Source organism: Anarhichas minor, unplaced genomic scaffold (genome assembly GCF_050575085.1).
Source record: "Anarhichas minor isolate MPS153535 unplaced genomic scaffold, ASM5057508v1 ptg000045l, whole genome shotgun sequence".
Lineage (NCBI taxonomy): Eukaryota > Metazoa > Chordata > Actinopteri > Perciformes > Anarhichadidae > Anarhichas > Anarhichas minor.
This window is the reverse complement of record NW_027466491.1, coordinates 7986933-8006538: the sequence shown is the minus strand read 5'-3', so window position 1 is coordinate 8006538 and position 19606 is coordinate 7986933. Positions and strand designations below refer to the sequence as shown.

The 19606-nt window shown below is 45.6% G+C and overlaps 1 protein-coding gene across 1 annotated transcript in view; it reads right to left on the bottom strand.

Moving 5' to 3' along the window:
* pawr (PRKC, apoptosis, WT1, regulator) overlaps window positions 1-19606 on the bottom strand; it is a 43948-nt gene that overhangs the window by 10758 nt on the left and 13584 nt on the right. The window contains exon 2 of the mRNA XM_076111808.1: window positions 3046-3168. Within this exon, the coding sequence (XP_075967923.1) occupies window positions 3046-3168 (123 nt within the window). The remainder of the gene's footprint in view (window positions 1-3045; window positions 3169-19606) is intronic.

Genomic DNA, 19606 nt, shown 5'->3' with positions numbered 1-19606 from the left:
TTGGATGATCATTATGGGCGAGCAGTGTACCTACTGTGCAGCTCTGCTCTAAACAGATGTCAGAATGCCAACATCAATCGAAGTGTGAGGATGAAAACAGGGCTAACCTGCGAACAACACTGTAAACAGCTGCAGGCAGTCATGACCACCTCTTGCCCTGCTTTTGACCGATACAGCTATATTGAGTATCAGTCAAAGGGTTTATTTTTCTCTATATCGCTCTCGGGTCCTTACATGAACTTCACTTGCACACAAATCCATAGCAGCACCTTCTCTTTATGTTTTAAGTGATATCTGAATAAAGTGTGATTAGATCTGCTGCAGTGTCTCTGGTTTGCTGTGAAAATGTTTTTCAGTTTCTCACCAGCTATACCGAAACTATTTCTGCAGCTAGAAGTCCCGTCAAAGATAAATATTGGTGCGTTTCAGTCGGCTTATACAACAGCAATCCTTCAACTCTTGAATCAACAGGAGTGTGAGTGTGATCAAATATTGTTTCAGGCAACGGGATGAAATGAACCTCCTGGTTTGGAAATGCCGTGTGATGGGTAGTGAACGGTTCCCTCCCGCTCACACAAGACGCTCTGGTCTGAAAGGTGCTAATTGAAAATGCAAATTAGACTTGTGACAAAGTGTGTTTTCCATGTAAGAGAGAGAGAGAGGCAGAATAACTGCTCTGCTGTGGACCTGGAGCCGCATTAAATGCAGATGATCCCGAGGAATGTTCCATATGGTTCCGACTGATGGATCACTGGAACAGGTTTTCTTGTCGGACTTAGGACATACCAGAGGGAGGTAAGGCCTGATAACAAGGACCACATGCCTGCAGAGGGCCTCTCTCACCGTGCACACATGGGATACACGTGTCCTGTCACACGGAGGGGAGCTGTGTGTCCGTGCACACACACACACACACACACACACTCTCTCTCTCTCTAGAGGCAGATCTAAATGGAGCACAGGTCCCCAGAAAAAGATGGGAAAAAGAAAATGAAACATTCAAACATAAAATATTTCACATCCAGGAGTTTCCATTAAGTCTTTAACATGCTCCGAGACCTGCGGGAGACCGTTAACAGCCATTCGGCTCTGAACAGAAGTGAGCTGAGCTTCTTTTATGAAAAGAAGAAAAAGCTTTCTGTCCAGATATCTTGATAACAGCTACGAGGCCCGACTGGACGCTGTATATCATAACGGGCCTGACATGGCAATTGCTTGTCTCCCGTTGATAAATGGGGCCCGAGAGGAGCGGCACATTTTTTTGGGGACGCTCCATCTTTACAGATGTCTTACTGACAGCTCTGCAGTAAATCCACCGACCACACTGGATTCCTCCGGCTCTTCATGAGCAGGCTGGCACAGCGGAATATGAATGCCAGTGTTATGCGAGTGACAGAGAGACATCTAATGGTTAGTTTCTGCATCACCACATCTGGTCTGCGTTAGGCCTCATGCTGTGAACTTTAGTAAGAATAGATTCAGCACGCATGAATGGACAAGTTCTGTTTGAGATGATGGGAATCTCTTTATATAAAAAGAACGGATAGAAGCTGCAGGACATACTGAAAGGCTTGTTGTTTGTTTATGCGTAGTCTACCTCGTTTAAATAGTCAAATCCTCCTGCTTCTTATTTTCTACGTCTCAGCAGGTGCTCTCACAATCTTCCTGTTAGTGTGGTGTTTGTGTACATATTTCATACACACGTAAAGAGCCTCAGACGAGTCCAGCCCCAAATACAAAATAAGTCTGCTGATGCATAACAGCCGATCCTTCTGGAACGAAACTCTTACACCCACAAGAGTTGTCACTCAGTGGCGGAGCCATTCGGTTATTTGTTTATTTTATTTCTTTCAAATAACACTTCATGTAAATCAGATGGTGTCGTTACGCAGCTTCTCATATCCTGCATGTGCTCCGTTTCATATTGTAAATCCCTCCGTGCATTTGACGTTTTAATGACAAACACCGCACGACTGAATGTGAGCCACTATCCTCGCCATCATAAAAGACTGAAATAACGAGCGTGTCATTTGTTCTCTGACTGATTGGTGTCCTCGCTCTATCGACGCCTCCTGGACTGATCTGGAGGAAGAGCAGACCGTCTCAATGTTGCTCGCTAAGATTAAAACACTCATACCTGATTCACACCATTAAGAAGCAGACACCTCGTACACAAAGCAGACCCAAACCCTGGCTTTCAGATGAAGTCTGATGGATGTGGCTTTTAACCTCGTGGACTTGAGCTGCACAGAGAAACACTGTGTGGTGTGTGATGTGAATCATACTGCTGTGTTTCACAATCTATACTTCAATTGATATTTCGCTTTGTCAATTACTCATTTAGTTTGCCCAAGGCAACACCTCTGAGTTGCTTCTTTTGTCCATCCTACACTCCAAAACTGGAGAAAGCAACAAATCCTCAGATATTGCCGAAGCTGGAGCTTGTGAATATTTGGTATTTTTGCTCGTTAAAAGACAGAGAATTGTATCAACTTCATCCCAACGTTCATCTTGTTACAAGAAAAGAGTCACATGGACATTAGCTGCTTTGTATGTTCAACCAGCTTCAACCAAAGGCCCCAGACCTGTGAGAAGCCGTCTCCCCGAGTAGCTTCAACAGGATTTTAGGGTGATTCGTATTGCTTTTAACTGATTTCACAGTGATGATGAAATGTCGAAACACCTTTGGGTTTTGTGTCACCGCAGCCTTTCAAACAAACTCAGCTCGTGAGCTCTCCGGGTGTCTGCCTGAGCAACAGTGCCTCTGTTTGGCAGCACCGATGTATCAATCTGTACAATGCAGTGTGGTGGAGAAGCAGAACATCACACGAGTCTATGGGAGACAACACAGAGTAGAGTAGAGAGGCACTGCTGCAGACATCAAGTCTCTTCTTGCATGCTGGAAGCCTTTCTTTATTTTGGCTATGAATGACCTCTGTATCAACTCTTATGTGGATATTAAACCTTCTCTGAAGTGGAGGAGATACAACCAATGGTTACCACCAGAGGTAGTAAGCTCTGTCCTCCTGTCATGCTGTTTCTTACCATCAAGTGGCCGATGGCGAGGTCAGCTGTCATGGCCTCGTTCTGGAAAGTGTTGGCCTGCACCAGCTCCTCCTCCTTCCTGTCCTTCTCCCCAGCGTCGTCATCGTCCAGCTCATCCAGGCTCTGTGAGGAGAGGAGGAAGAGAATGAAAGATCAGATCAGATCAGCCTCGGGGGGGGGGGGGGGGGGGGCCACAAAGACACAAGAAATCACATTCAGGCCAGCTTTTGACACATTTCAATCATCGAAACAAATGCCGTGGTTTGTCTGCAACCGTTTGTGAAATGGGGCAAAGACAAGAATATTAAGTGTATACTGAAGTTAAGATTGTTTGTATGGTGAATGCATTGTAAAGTGCTATTCCTGTCATTTTTCTGCAGAGAGTCAACAGTAACTCGGTCACTTCGGTGCATGTTGACACACTGACGGGCGAGGTCATTCCCACCATAACAGCGATGTTGACCTCTGGCTCAACATCAGCCGGGGTCTCCTCTTAATCCTCTTAAGACATGATCACATTCACTTCCAGGAATCCCTGAGGGAGCTGCAGCTCAAACACTACCCAACACTGGATGGACCAGTCAGGCAGCAGGAAGACGGCTCAGAGGCCTTTCACCTCCTGGGGACAGTCAGAGGGGATTTTGGAGCGTTGGAATGTCCCTTGAAAACACAATAAGAGACATCTACAAACATACGTCCCTTTAGCAGACGAGCGGGGAGTTGGCTTTCATTCGATTCTAGACAGATATTCTGCACATTGCCTGGCAAACCACTCCAACTCTCCCTCCTTGTAATCTCAGCTTTATCGTGAAATATGTGCACAGCCTCGGCTCCCTATTTGCATTACTTTTGCAGTCAACTGTGTGGCGGAGTTACGGGGTTTCATCTGTCGGGAGCGGTGGAGATTCAGTGCGTAAACAAGAGCTCAACATTGGGATGGATTGGTTTGGATCGTGACGAGAGACCGGAGCCAAACTCCCAGACGGTCACAATGCAAACCAGTCTTTCCTGTTTCAAGCTGCAGGGCAGAACAAAAGGTGCCCGCTCAAAAGGCCCTTTAGCGGCAAAAATAGCCTTACAAGGTTAACAAGGAATGCAGTCATTTGCGAGGCCTTTCCTGCCAAACGCTTTATCAGTTGTCCTGGGGGGGGGGGGAATACCAGCGCCTTTTCTTTTCGACTCACACACGAGCGCTTTCCTCCTTCTCCTGATGCACCTCAGTGCTAACCAGCTCTCTCTCCCTCTCCATCGCTAACATGCATGCACACAGGGGTGGACACAATAACATGAACAAACCCTCCAATAAGCACAAATTGATGTCAGAGAGTTTTTGTATTTCCACAGCTTGTGCTGAAACATGAAACGTCTTCCTGCAGCAGTTTACAGTTGCCAACTTGACGGAGCACCATTTCGAGATTAAGACCTATGTGGGGGAAAAGAGGGTAGAGGTTTTTGGAGATTAAAAACTGAAAGTAAACAGCAGTTTGTCTGCGTCGACACGAAGGGACGTGTGCAGTGACTAAGCACTCTGCTATGCACAAACTTGCCTGAAATGTGGAATCTCAAAGTTTATTTTGGATAGACATGCAGCCCGTTTTGCCCTCTAGTAGTCCAAATTGATGTGCGTTTCTTCTATTCCCCAAAAAAAAAAAAAAAAAAGAGGGGGAATCGGGATCTGTGTGTAACCATATAAGGGATGTTTTACCTCTGAATTCATAAAAATGACTCAGTGTAATTTTCTGGCCAATTTCTTACCTTGGACGGTGGAAACATGCAGTGAAGGTGTGGAGGGATGAATGAGAGACGCTTTGACTCTCAATGTTTTGAGGAATGTCACATTTAATCACTGCAAAGAGTCCAACACTGAGAGGTACTCAGAATGAGGCCAAACTGTGACAGAAGCTACAAAGCACAGTGTTCCTCGTTGCAGATTTGGCAATTTTAACAGATTATTCTCCTTTGCACTCATATGACATACTCTGACCAAGTGTGCGGAACATACATTAAATACCGGAACGAGAGAAATACACTTTATCTGGAGCCGGACAGCGTGCAGACCTCGTGTGTGTCCTGCACATTCTGAAAGAACACATTGTTATTTTAAAACAATTGTTATGGAACGCGTGTCTCATATTTATGGGAACATTTTTGCAGCAGTGTGACGCAGAAAAATAATCGGAATAACACTTTCAGCTAAACTAAGAAACGTCTACAGTGACACATCTGGCCTGGTTTTCTCCAAAAAGGGTCATTGTAAAGTCGGCTACTGTCAATCTTCATTACACATTTGGTTAGCTGGCGCATGCTGCCATAATGCGACTGATTACACATGACGGACGCACGTTTTATACCACAGCACTTTGATTGATTAATATACAAAACTCTTATTATTACTCCTGGAAATAAAGTCAATATACAATCATCTATGAGTATCGGCCCTCTAACGAGCCATCATTTAGGTTCATACTGTAAAATGCAGTCGATACACATATCTTGATCAACATGGATTCCTGTGATGATGATGATGATGATGATGATGATGATGATGATTATGATGATGATTATGATGATGATGATACACGCCAAGTCAAAGAGATTAGAAAGATGAGCGTGAGCTCAAAAGAGGCAGCCCTGATCTCCCAGAATCCTCTCCGCTTCCTGTTTACAGCAGGACCAAGAGTGTTTACTTTAGTGCAGCAAGTGAAACACGTATCCTGGTCCTGTCCGTCACTCTGCACGGGAAGAATTAAAGAGGCTTCATCTGGAGCGGAGCGCCACGGTCTGCTGGGATTTTCTGTTGTGGTTGGAAACTCTATTCTTTGGAGAGGAAAATAATCAGCCATCTATTCCAAAGCCCCCGGCTGCAAATATCTGAACGCAGTTTGATTCTTTGTCTGCACAACAAAAGGCAGTGTGCTTTAGATCTTCTCCTCGGATATTTGCCTGTTTTTAAGTGACGCTTGAGAGTACATTTAAGGCTGGTAGGAGATTCACAATGTCGGTAGTTCAGTGAGTTTAGTTTACTGTCCAGCTCAAACCTGAATCTTCTTCCCAGAGAACTGATTTGAGATCCAGTGTGAACCTCCATCCTGCCTTGTCACCCTGCCAGTCCCCCGTCCACTTAGTCCTCAGATTTATCTCTAAACAAGCAAAGGGCACCTCGGGTGGAGGTACACCCTCGTACAGCAGGCTTAATGACTGTATTAATCACCTGCCACTCGCCACAGCACAGTGACTTCATTAAGATGATCTATTGGAGAAGACGGAGGCCGGCACACTGACGCCCACCGTCTTCTAATCAGGACCGCGAGTCAACTCGGACATGAGCACAGCGCTGCGCTCAGGTATGGCAGAGATCAGAGCGAGGACATCGGCCCCGGAGCTGCTGATTAATGCGACGCTACAGACGGCCAAGGTCAGCGACAGGTCCAGGAGGCGTCCGCCAACTCTGAGCAGCAGCGAGACGTCATCCGACAGTGTGACTGAAAATATCACCTTTCATCCTGTGAGGAAAACTAATATGTTCTGACACGCGCTGTGACCTTTATCCAACTAAATTAAGTATTCTTCAATCAAGATGTGACTGGTTTGTCTGGACAAAAACTTAAGAAGTGGAAGGTACTCGATGCCTGGTCCCCATTATACACTCAAAGGCTCTGCTTCTCTCAAACTAATTGGGCTCAACTTTTAGTTCACCAGTAGGGTTCAAACTGTCAAGTTGAGGCCAAAATGGCAGCGTAATTACGTTACACAGACCGACACAGAACCGAGGAAGAAGAGTTATGACAGGAAGAAAAATCTTAAAGCAGATTAAAAACATGACTTCTCAAGCTGCACATTGTCACGGTTTACCACCACTCCATTCAAGATTTATCGCCGCAGTCAGTCCGGTTTCATTCACTCTTTCCAAAATCTGATGACCGAAATTGCACAACGAGGTGTTCCGTGAGAGGGTCGTTTGGGGACGGAGTCGAGTCAAACAAGAATCAAAGCTTGTATTGGCCACAAAGCCCCGGGTTGCTTTCTTTAAATTCCAGTGTTTAGAATATATAAAGCCTTCCACTTCTTCAGCTTTGAACTTGGAAGTTTGCTTGACCCTCATTTCCACTCCAAGTGAGACTTCAATATCTTAATCAGCAGTCAGCCAGACCTCAAAATGAGAGGGGGGGGAGGGGGGGGGGGGGGGTGCAGTAAAAAAGAAGCTTTTGACAAACAATCAACAGGGGTCCGGCTGTGACTGTTGACCCAGAGATAGCAGCGTCAGCAGCGTCAGCATTCCTCTGGATGTGTCGGACGGAGCCGAGGCCCTGAGGACAGGCCGGGCAGAGATCTCGGACTGTCTGAAAAAGCTTTCATGCATTTGTGGGAAACGGCCCTTTGCACACATTGAGTTTGCCAAACTTGTTCTCTGGGCTATAACCTCCAAAGTGAGTTTGGAACGGAGCAGCGGTTTCGACCGGGCTTGTAAGGAGTCTGGCTGCTTGAAGTGGGGGGGGGGAGACACTCGTTTAAATGGGACCTTACACTCAACACCGCAGACCTCACAGAAAAACCACACAGGCCCTGCTCTGTCCTCTGCTCAGAGATGTCTGGCTTGGCAAGAAGGTCTGAAACCAAAGCTGCCCGATACATCAGCAGGCCGACGTCCCAGAGCCGTCGGTGTTCGCAAGCAGCAAACTGCAGCAGTAAATGTTTTATCCGCAGCATTTGTACGACTTGTAATATCAGGGGTTTGTTGTCTCGGTGACTGTCAGTCATTCTTCCGATGCCGTCAAACAGAACAGCATGTAGGGCTAAGAGAGCTCTTCAGCAGGGATTGCAACACCGTGAAGTGTAAAAGAGGCCAACAGACGTTCTTCAATAACCCTCTTTACTGCTTGAAAGTGGCTTACTGCAGCCCCATGCTGCGCCTCTGACCCTCAACAGACCATAATAGTCGTGTGACTGTGGCCCCTCTGCATGCACACACCGACCGGCTTTCAGAAGACCGCTGGCACCGTGTGAGCGCCACAGAGCTGAACGTTAATCCAAAGAATCATCAATCTGAAAAACAGCAGCGCGTCAACCTCAGGCGCAAAAACAATGATTATCAATTCAGACCAGGATCCAGCTGTGGAGGAGCTCTCGAGGGCTTCACAATCAAAAGGCAGGTGAAATGTAAAGTCGCACGTAAGCGACACTTAATGAGTCCAACAGCAAAACCGAGAGGTTACATGAGAGGAAGTGTAAAAACTGCAAAACAGTGCGAACGGATGGCATTCACTGATTATGTTTAATGCCGTGAAATTATTCAAGATCAAGGAAAATTGTGTAATTGCACGGTTTTGCCTTGGATTCCGGTTAAATATTTAGCTAGAGGTTAAATTCATGCACAACAGAAAATGCCAAATCTGGTGTGCTTCTTTGAATGACTTAAACTGTCGTTATTGAGTCTAAAAAAAACAAAGTAATCGCGTGAAATTTGATGACTATGGTTGCTTTCTGCAGAGGAACTGAAATGTTCCGCCGTCCTGACGTTTCCCATACTGACACTCATCCTCTTAATACTTGACATTGAGTAATAACCGCTTTCTCCCTCAGTCAGGACGCAGGCTACAATAGTTTTAACATCTGTGTGTCCCGGCCACAGACCAGGACGGCTGTAACTCAAGCCAGATGGAGACGGCGGGGGCCAGGCTGGTGGTGGCTGCTGCTGGAGCGTTTATCCCAGCGGCCTCTCCAGAGTCCTGCGTCCCGGTAATGAATCCTGTTCCTGCAAAGCAGCAGTAATGACGGGGCTCCTGCCGCGTGCCGTACGGAGGCCGCAGAGGGGGACGTGGTCCCGTGTTTTGTTTTGTCTAAACCCTAATCTGGTGTTCGCCCCGGCGCTGGCATGCACACGTCTTCCTTCCTTCCTGTCCTGATGGTTTTTTTGTGCAAAACGCGGCGCAAAAGATAAAGTCACCAGTCCTAACAAGGCTGCTGCAAAACGGTGCTCTTCCATCATTTTTATTGTAGATAAATGTTTCTACCAGAACAAAACGGCTGACGTACCCTGTAAGCCTGGTGTCCAAATACAGGTAGGATGCAGAAAAACACAGCTGAAAATAATCCAAAGAGGAGAAAGGAGGATGAAAAGCCAGGAAGTAAAAGGGCACCAGACATCCCGCTGCTTTCGTATGTCACGCTTCGGCCTCCATCTTCTTCTGCTGCTCCTCCGCATTCTGGCTATTTAGGGTTTTATCTCAAACAATATTACAATGTCACATCCTGGTGACCTATGTGGTAAAAGCACCTGCACCCTCATCTCCTGGCATCTGTCCACTGCCAGCTATCCAATAAAAGGAATACAATGCCAAAAAGACAAGGAGAACTTCTTTGGTCAATAGAAGTCTATGAATGCGTCTGTTTATTTTGAATAGTAGGAGTCTTCTCTGCGTGGGATCAAGGAAAAATAAAGAGGCACATAAAACTGCAATTATAATTGATTTAAGGTGACCTGCGATCTGATGTTTGGATATCTTGGGTGAGCCTCGGTCATCATCTTAAAATTCTGTGTGTGCATTCGCGGGTATTTTATCAGCAGACTACAATGTGACCTCTGACCCGGAGCTGTGGTCGGCAGCCTCCAAATTCCCCACAATCGGCACCCCCTTTGGAATGTCTGGTATCCCGTCACGTGCACAGCCGAATCCTCGCCCTGGCCCACGGCACGATGCCAAATGGGTTGTTTAGCATCTGGTGTCCCGGAGCATTCTTCTGTTTCACCACAGGTCCGCGTTGGCCCTGGTCTACCTTGCAACCTGGCATGGACTGAACTGGCAGAGGAGAAACGAGCCCAGCGCTTAGACAAGAGAGGTATTGTGAGCAGCCCCTCCTCACCACGGACACCTCACTAAGAGAGGAGATGTCCCGGGCCATTGTGGAGCTCTGACACTGGAGGAGCAGAACTCTGTTGGTTGGCTTTATCTAATGAGAACGAGAGCTAAGTGCCATTCAGTGCCTTAGCACTTTCTGCTCGGCCATCGTGTGTTTTGGCTGCTGGCTCTGGGTTTTCTTGGCCGAGGGCTCGCACTCCCAACAACTCCGGGACTATTCGGGTTTCATAGTCAAAAGAACCCACAGACATGCTGGGCAGGAGTGAAGCCGGGTCCACGGCATCCAGGAAGCTACGGAAGTGGCAGCGGGAACCGCAGTGCCAACGGCTTTCACACATTGTCGGATTGCTCGACGATAAAACTGCCCAACAATTAAACTGAACTAAAAATAACTTATCGGGCAGAACTCCTTGAACTATCATCACAAGTATTTCCTGCAGCCGCCGTAAGAACGCAGTGCTTCTGATGACCCCAGTTATCACATCATGCATCAGAATGACGCCAACGCTAGCGAGTCCAACTCAAGAGTGTAAAGCAACAAACAATCAAAGTGCTGCAGAGAGTTTATTCCTCTCCTGGTTGTACCGAAAGGAAATACGAAGCCCTACGACGCCTGTGTGGGAATAACAGGGAATAATAGACTCTTCTGCACAGCACACACGGCTAGAACGGAGACGGCCTGGACCTGCTGAGTGACTGATTATGAAGACAGCTGTCGAGAGAACAGAAGTGGTAAGTCAGCCTTCGCCCACAGTGTGTGTGTGTGTGTGTGTGTGTGTGCGTGCAGCTGAAGAGCAGTAGCAGCCTGAGGGCACCTGATGGCAGTGCTTAACCATCCAGCACCTGAACAACACACCTGGCACTGAAAGGATTGTTGTTTGTTCCACAACTCCTGGTAAACACAGGTGCTGCCATCATGGAGGCTCACAGGAGAAAGATCAAAAAGTGTCCTGGATTCGTTTGTTTTTTTGCTTTTTCAATTCTATATATTGCTCTTTTGTTGTCCCATCCCACATTGTATGATCGTGTAAACTGCTTTTATCTTACGTTAACGTGGCATCGCTTAGACAATCAGTAAGATTGCCAGAAGGTCCGTTACGTCACCTGAAAAATCGTCTCACCTCTGCAACCTTCTACACCAGGATCAAACCAGAATTAACCTCCATAACTGAACTTATCAGGCCGTTTAATGGACAACAACATCATTCTTATGTCCATTAAACTGATACTTTTTAGCTTGTTTGTGTCATTTTAATGTCCGAGCTCGGTACCTTGTGTATCGAAGCAGACTTTCAGGAAACGTCTGGCACCAATTTAAAACAAATTTTCCGGTACAAAACATTCCTGTAGGAGGTACATACTTGAGCCAGATGGGAATGTTGTCTCTTTTGAAACAGAGGGCCGGACAAATTTAGCATTCAATCAAATAGCACACAGAAACAGCGTGGCCCGCTCAAGAGGCCAGAGCGCTCGGGTATTGCAGCTCGCTCCGAGCCTTGATCCAGTCATTAGTGAAGAGTGGCTCAGAAAGCAAAGGCTTCCTCCGGAGATCGTTTGCTTTTTGTCGTTTTAAAAAGGGTCTGGCCTGATTTCTAAGCCTAATTAAAGATACAGCGTCTTGTAGAAACATAACAAATACCTCTGGCAAGCAGCGTACCCTGCAGCTTTGGAGCAGGTCACAATTCAATTATTTTGGACGATACATCTGTAGGCTAGGCCTGACTCTTAAAAATCACATTCATCAATGGGATTAGGCTGCTTTATGGGAAATAAATTGTCTTCTTTGTCTTGTTGGCTCTTTTGTGGGGTTTTTTCCCCACGAAGTTTCCATCTTTTTCAAGATGTTCCCTTGTTCTCAAAGAATGGAAATTTTCATAGCAGTAATAACTTTAACAGAAGAATGCCACGAGCACAAGGTGCTGTTTGTAGACACGCTGTAAAAACTAGTCTGTGAATTTACAATTTCCTTATAATGCACACCACCTGGAACACAACCCATAGTGAGGCCCCTTCCACTACAAAAGGGATGAATCCACCTGTTCTAATTCATTTTGTACCCTCCGTTACCTGTTCATACACCTTTTATTATTGGCTAATTAATCACAGGACATGACTTTTTTTGGGTGTATTTCTGGTGGGATTCGTGGCGTTAAAATTGCCTTACCCATGTGCCATGAACCCACAAAAAGTGCATCAAACCCATGCCAAAGCCAAAATGTGCCCAACAATAAATCACATAAAAATATGGAATGAAAAGCGATGCCACATTTTAAGTGCCTCTTAATACCAGGTATCCATTTCTGCCTCATGTTGCATGACAACCCGCGTGGCTGAGCCCACATGTGGAATTCACAGTTGAGCCCTGTTAAAGCCCAGAGAGGTAGCTCCTCCAAATAAACAGAGGGACCGAGTGCCATCTACCTACCGCACGGCGCGGCAGGAGAGAGGCCTCTGGAGGCTACCGGAGCTATGATTGACACGGCTTGGGAAGAAAAACAATGAGTGGAAAACACAGGGAATACTTCTATTTAAAGCACACGTCTGCCAGCCTGCTCTCCATGTAATACCGTTCCCCCTTTTTTCATTTCTATTCATGAAGACTCCCGTGGAGAGAAAAGGCCATTTCAGATGAAAGCGAGGGAAGCCGGATGATGGATACGGCGAGAAATCATTTACAATCAAAATACAAAAGGTAGTTACACCTTCAGAGTTCCTTCATCGTGAGCCGTAAGAGGGTGGAAATAAGATGTAAAATAGGGGATGCAACTTTCAGCGTCCAGGTTTGATAGCTGCACACATGTGAGCCCGCGAGCAAGGTAACGACGTCACCGCAACAACACGTTCTCAAACCATTTGGTACCATTTTTAACCAAAAGTATGCACTGATTACAGAGTCTTCCCTTTGTAAACCAAGACAATTACAGGGTGTTCACAGGGACTCGACTGATATACCCGGGTTGAAAAAGTGATAAGTCAACACGAGGCAGGTGGAGGGTGGATAAAGTCAGGAAAATCACACAATAGGTCGACAGTGAGATGAGAAGTCGATGATCTCTATCAAGAAACTGTTGCAACAACATCAATCAAAAGAGTAGGATGTAAATAGTGAAAGAACCAAAGATAAAGCCTTTAATGAAGGTGTTTCTTGTTTACATGACAATAACCAGATTATTTGCGTTCATCACTAAGTGGAGCAATAGAATGAGAGTTGACGGCTCAATAACCAGCACTCAGAGCCACAGGACTTTGCCAGGATTTCTGTGAGTTGAGAGAAAAACTACAAAAAGTCACGAGAAACTAGAAAAGTGAACGCAGATCTCCAGCAGGTGTGTTTCACTCTCTCACCCAAACGAGGACGAGTTGAATCTCACTCAGTTGTCCCTCCTGTCTTTAAAGTCAAAATAACGATTAAAAACTTCTCGTATAATGCCTAACCTTAAATCCCTGTAACCACAAGAGGTCCTTGAGCATAGTCATAAATGAGCACAACAAATATGAGGCTGATGATGATAAGAACCAAAGAGAAGGGCAGAAGTTAGGGGATTTTTTTCTATGAAAATGAATAAGAGCCACAGTAGCGACGGTGCGTGCGAGTCTCTACTTCTGGGGTAACGGGTGATCAGCGAGCGGCGAGCCAGGTTCCAATATCAGAGGAATTTCAATGAACTGCGAGTAGATCCCCAGAGACACGGCGGTGGGACACTCATCGAGTATCTGTGGGTTTGCTTTGGCAGGTTGCTCCGCGTTCTCTCCAGAGTCGGCTCTCCTCGCCAGCAGAGATGAGTAGCAGACACTTAGGAAAATAACATCTCCCCCCCCCCCACCATCCCTCATCCATCATCCCTCATCCCTCCTGTGCAGCTGCCGAATGTGAAAATAACATCTGGCGGAACCGTTAAAACTTGTGTGGCCGCTGACCACTCGGGCCAGACCGGACCGGCTATCCCATTGCAGATGTTCGTGCGAGTAAAGCCAAATAGAAAAGTTAGACCTAAACACAGACGACACTGGTGTTGACTTTGCGCATGATGAGAGATTAATAAGACGAGACGGGCCGCCGGTCCCTGAGCTGAACCAGTGTTCAATAAGCGAAGAGATATTATCTACAGGCCTCACAACAAACACACTTAGACAGCAGTGTCATTTCTCTGGCAGGTACAGCAGGCACGTATCAAAACACGAGACGATGGAGATGAAAGTGAGTTCCTCTTCTCGTGCACTAGTGGGCTCGCTCTGCATGTGCTCGCCTCAGGCCGAGGACGAACAAAAGACGCTTTGTTGGCCGATCCTCTGTGTGTTATGCTTAGTTAAGGACGATTAAAGGGCCGATAAAGTGGCCCTGCGGCGGCTCATGTGGTGCGAGCTCCATAAAAATCTGTCTCAATTCCAAACTATATACATTATATCTTCATGGTATACTGTTTTTTGAGATTACATGATTATGTTCCAAAATGCTTTCATAACTTTGCCTCTCCCCCTCTGTGGCTCTCTCATGTATATGCCGTGTGTGTGTCCTTACAGAGGGGCTTTCTGTGGTCCAGGTCCAGGTCCTACTTTACTGAGCTAATATTGTCACTGTGTCTCTCAATACTGTAACTTCATTATATTTATTTCTGTCTACTCTGCATAACAGCTATTGCATGTGTGTCAGTGTTCCTTCTCTAATTCCGTTAAAGGGTTAAATGTTTGATCCGATGGACGGTCTAAAGAAAGTCGGTATCGTGTGTTGGAACCGATAAAGCTCTGCAAAGCAAATTTAGGATTTATAATTTGGGGCTATATTAATAAACTTGACTTGACACAGTTCAAAATTAAACATATTTTAATTAGAGTCCGTATCAAATACGTAATCTTTCACTTTGTTGAATCTTTGAGTTTTAGTTCCTAAACATATTTCTTACTTTCTTACTCAAAACTGTTATGAATTTGGATTCAATAATCAAGTTGTGTTTGTGTGACGGGTCGGCTGTGGCGTCAGACCTTCTTTCACACCGATTCATATATTGATAGCCGTAGATTTCTGTTTTAATTTTATTATTCATTTCATGCAATAACGTTGGAAAGCCGCTGCCAATTAAACATAAAAGTTGGCTTTCTGCTCTCTCAGATGTTCCCGGAACACGTCTCACCACAGCCCGCAATTTATTTTAAATCTTGTCCAGCAGCTTCTCCTATTTCATGAAAATATTGTGACTTTAGTATGCGCACTGACATCTTTGAGTGAATTCAATTGAATCAACCGAAAAGCTACTCAGAATTCCTAAGAAGTCAGGAACTGGGAAACAGCAAACACTTCCTGTAAAAAAACAAACATCCCTGGAAGCTCTTCAACAATGAGTGAGGAGGTCTGATGAAGGCAGAAGAAGCTGGATGTGGATGTGTGTGTGTGGCTGCAGTCTGTGATTATGGTATGTAATTTCCACTCGAGGGAACAATGTTTTTGCCTCTTACTGCTGCATGCTCGCGGCCCTTTCTCTCTCTCTCTCTTTCCTCACGGATTACGTCCTTCCCGGCATTAATGGGGTCAAAAAGGGCCGTTATCTTTTTGGGGCAGGGGTCTGGTCTTTCCATGCAGGCGGACTCCGCACCAGCCCTCCTTCCTTGTCCCTCAAGGGCCGAGAACACGCTGAGAAAACTTCCAAGCTACCATCTGCTGTCCTCAAGACAAACTCTCTGGAGCAATCAACACTGCAGTTCCTACCACGAAAACAGCGGCGGAATGCATTTTCCCCTACGGACAAAATCCAATTTGGACTGTAGAAGCCGTAACAACCCTTGAGTTATGGTTTCAGTCGACTGCATATCCCAAAATGCTTGGTGCAAAAAACCCGAGCAAATGATGCAGTAAATGTGGAGAATAACTTGCCACAGTTACACAAATTACAGTAATTTCAAATGAATTCCTCTCTAATGAAGAGCGCAAGCTCCACAGAAAGCGATCTGATAGTGTGTGTTGACATGCAGCAAAGCACGTAACCAAAGTAAACAATGACAGGACTTACATTGACGTCACTCGCTGCTCTGCAAGTACACACGCACATATATGCAGAAAAAGGTTGATGTGCTTTTAGTTATTGTAATTGCTTCATAAAGGCTCACATATCTTTCACACGTTTCATTTGACTACAATGTACTTTGAGATGATAATAGAGTGACGGTAGAAGCTTCTATTAGAACAGTGACGCAAAGCACACACTGGTGTGACATAAAACTAGGGCTGGGCATTAAAACAATCCGAAAAATGTTCACGATAGTCTCTCCCACGATGACGATACATTGATGAGATTTGTTTTGGCTTGAGTTTTTTTAAATCCGTTTTCCTCCACCTATTCCGTCCAGCCCTACATGCATCATGTTTCTCTTTTGATCTTATATTTAATCTCCGTTTACTGCAGGAACGACTGCAGGTCAACCAGCAGACACGGACACAGCTTTTACAACTCTTTGTCTGCTGGAGCCGTCTTTGGAGCCTTCCTTTCATCGCGTTATTTGGTGTTAAATATACTAGAAAAAGGTTCGCTGGGTTAAACAGGGTTTTGTTTCACCGACGTGCTATCGTGTCTCGTACTTTGCTTCCCGACATTTCATCCGGTTGCATTTCACATTACATAATTACACTGGCTCCGTGTGTTTATAGATGCTGTAAAGCCAACAGAGTAAATTGGTCCTGCAACAGGCCATAAAGGCTCTGCAGGGAAGTGGAAAGACAAACAGTTGTACTAACTTATGAATGTTACAACTCCTGTTAACCCTCCTCTCCCTGAGGAGACCCACTGCTGTGAACTGGCCGTCTATTCTCTGGGAAACTTTAATGTCAAGTTAAATCCTAAATAACAAGAAACAGACGGTTTTCGGTTGTAAGACCCTCGTGGTGAAGTCTGCTTACCTTTCTATATCCTGCCTGTTTTGATATGTAGTGCTTACTTATTGTATTTTAAAGCACTTCTATTTGATAAAAGTGCTTTATAAACAAATCTTTAGTTACTTATTTACTTCCGTCGCCATCCCAACACAATGGTTGTCTACAGACTTGTGTTTGTGCTGCTCAAAGCTTTTGAATATTGAAATTTAAAAACCCAGACAACAATGTCCCAGTTACTCTAACTTGTGCCACTGCAATCCTGGTTGGACATCTACCTCTCAATACGTTTAGGTGGCAATTTTTAATTAGATACCATGATTGTCACCTTGTTGTTTGCTGTGCTCAAGCACCACCAACCACTTAGCTCACATTAACCCCAAATTAAAACAAGTACTTTAAATTGGAGCTTGAAATGAAGACGCTGATTAAATCCAGTGGAAGGCAATTTAAGAGCGATAGTGAATGCAGTTAGTTATTCGTGACGTATGTAGCGTGGGCCTTAAGTAGGCTATACCGCCAATCAGTTCATTATTACTTTATAAAATGGTGAAGATACAGATGGTTTTATGCAGTTTCACTTCAGAGAGTCTGGAGTAATCTTTTACAAAGTGTACTGCTTAAGTACTTAGGAGTTGCAGAACTTGTAATCACCTCAGTGCATCCGTCACGACTAAGTCACAGGTGAATCCTCGGTTACCTGACTCGACTGTAATCTAATACATCGTGGTAACAATCTGTCATGGAGGAGAGGTGAGCGGACCCGATGCAGCACTATTGGCTAAAGAGAGTTTCCATTCTGCACATGAGCAATCCTCAAAGCTTTAGTTGTGGTGTTAGATACCAATGTCCAGATACCAACCTCCTGAGTTGTTACAAGTTGGGAAAAGTAGAGAGAGACGGACCAGTCAGTCACACTATGGACCTGATGAATGAGGAAATAACTCACCGTTTCTGAATTGGAAACATTGTCCAATTATATTAGAAAAGCAAAGGTCAATTTGATAGCTGTGCTGTCAGCAACAAATGCATAAACGTCACTGCATCTCAAAGCTCTACTTTCTGCTGTCAATTATTAATTTCCACATGGAGAATAATGTGAGGAACGCTCTGGAGGGAGTTTAAATAAGCCTAATGAAAAATGCACTGCGCTTCAGGCCAAACGATCAAACCATGTGCCAGAGTCCAAGATTATGTTTTTATCTGGTAGGAATGCAACCGGTTACAGCGTCTCATCAAATCAGAAGAGCTGCAGGAAAGTAGAGCGCAGCGTGTTGTAGGAAACAATACGTCTCATGCTTCAGCTCAGAAGAAATCTCTCTGCTATGCAAAGCACGCAGCTCCTGTGCAGACAGTTTCTGGCTGTTTTAACTGTGGAGAGTTTAACGCCTCATTAAATAGGTTTCAGTGAACATGAAGGTCTTGCAGGACACACTGCTTCTGTTTGCATACTGCAGGAAAACGGCATGTGATAAACGCTGACCGGCGCTGATATCCGAGGATGTTTTACACCCTTTGGGACAGGTGAGGAGCTGTGGAGGCTGTGAGAGAGTAGAGAGAAGACACTCTGAATACCAGCTATTGTGCTCTGTGGTGCAGTTCGGCCTGGATTACCAATTGTGTCACAACATTCCCGTCATTCCCGCGAGAGAAGAAGGCAGGATTGGGATGTTGGGGGAGGGGGGGGGGGGGGGGTTCATCTCTTCCTGGAAGACCAAGACAGTAAAGGTGTCCCGCTCCTTTAGCTGCTTTGTACCTTTACGTCGCTGTGTCTTGTATGGAAAGAGAGAAATGGTTGCCAAGTGCAGACAAAGGGCAATGTGGCTGGCAAGGGCAGGGCAGAGCACAGTTGCATGATTAGTGCATTCCTCAGCACTCCACCCGACGCAACAACACACACACACACACGCACACACACGTCAGTGCACGAGCTCACAGCAACAATAACATTTCCCTTCTCCATTCCCGTCTAGTTCTCTAGGGCTGATTCAACGCATCGCTGCATCTCTGTATTTACATACAAATAAGAGAGGATGTGGCTAGTTATCCCCCCCCCCCCCCCCTCTGTCTATGTGCACATTTCCAGTTATTTGCCAGTTTTCTTCCTTTTTTTCTGAGGATGTCAGAGTAGAAAAGCCACTCAGTTTGCTAAGCTATAGGAGCTCTAGAGCTTTCCTCCACCTGGGTAAGTAAACACTTAAAGATGCCACTATTTTCATCGTCGCACACAAGAGTTTTGACCCCTGAGTGTAACACATCTTAAGTAAAGTATTGGACAGACACTGTTAAGTGTCTCTCTCAAGGACACTTTGACATGCAGACAGAAGGAGACGGGGATAGAACCGTCGATATTGTGATTGAAGGACACAGAAAGGATATGAGAAATTTGACTGAGGACGGATATCCGCCAGCAGAACTGCCTTCAAAGCTAAAGGTGTGAGATGACAGCAGCTGGAGGATAATAAATAAAGTCTTGTGCATGCCTCATCGGCTTGTCAACGTCCTCCTGTGAGATGCATGGAGTCAGCTGTGTTTGTTGTTCTTTTGGAGCAGGTGGATTTACAGCATGCTCATCCCGCTGCTCCCTCTCCTTAAGTCTAGCACGCAGAGAGGATCGCCACCAGAAAATGTGCAATAAACTGTGCGGGGCTTTCAGAAGCAGCCTGAAGATCGTAGGTGAGAAAGCAGAGAGGCAGAGAGTCGGTGTGAACTCACTCCCCCGAGAAAAGCTCTGTTTGTTATTCATGAGAACGCTGGCTCTCCTCGTGAGACTCTGGGAAAATTAGGCCGCGGGTACTCTGGACAAGTGAACTGCTTTTTCTTCGGCGCTGGACAGGAATGGCCG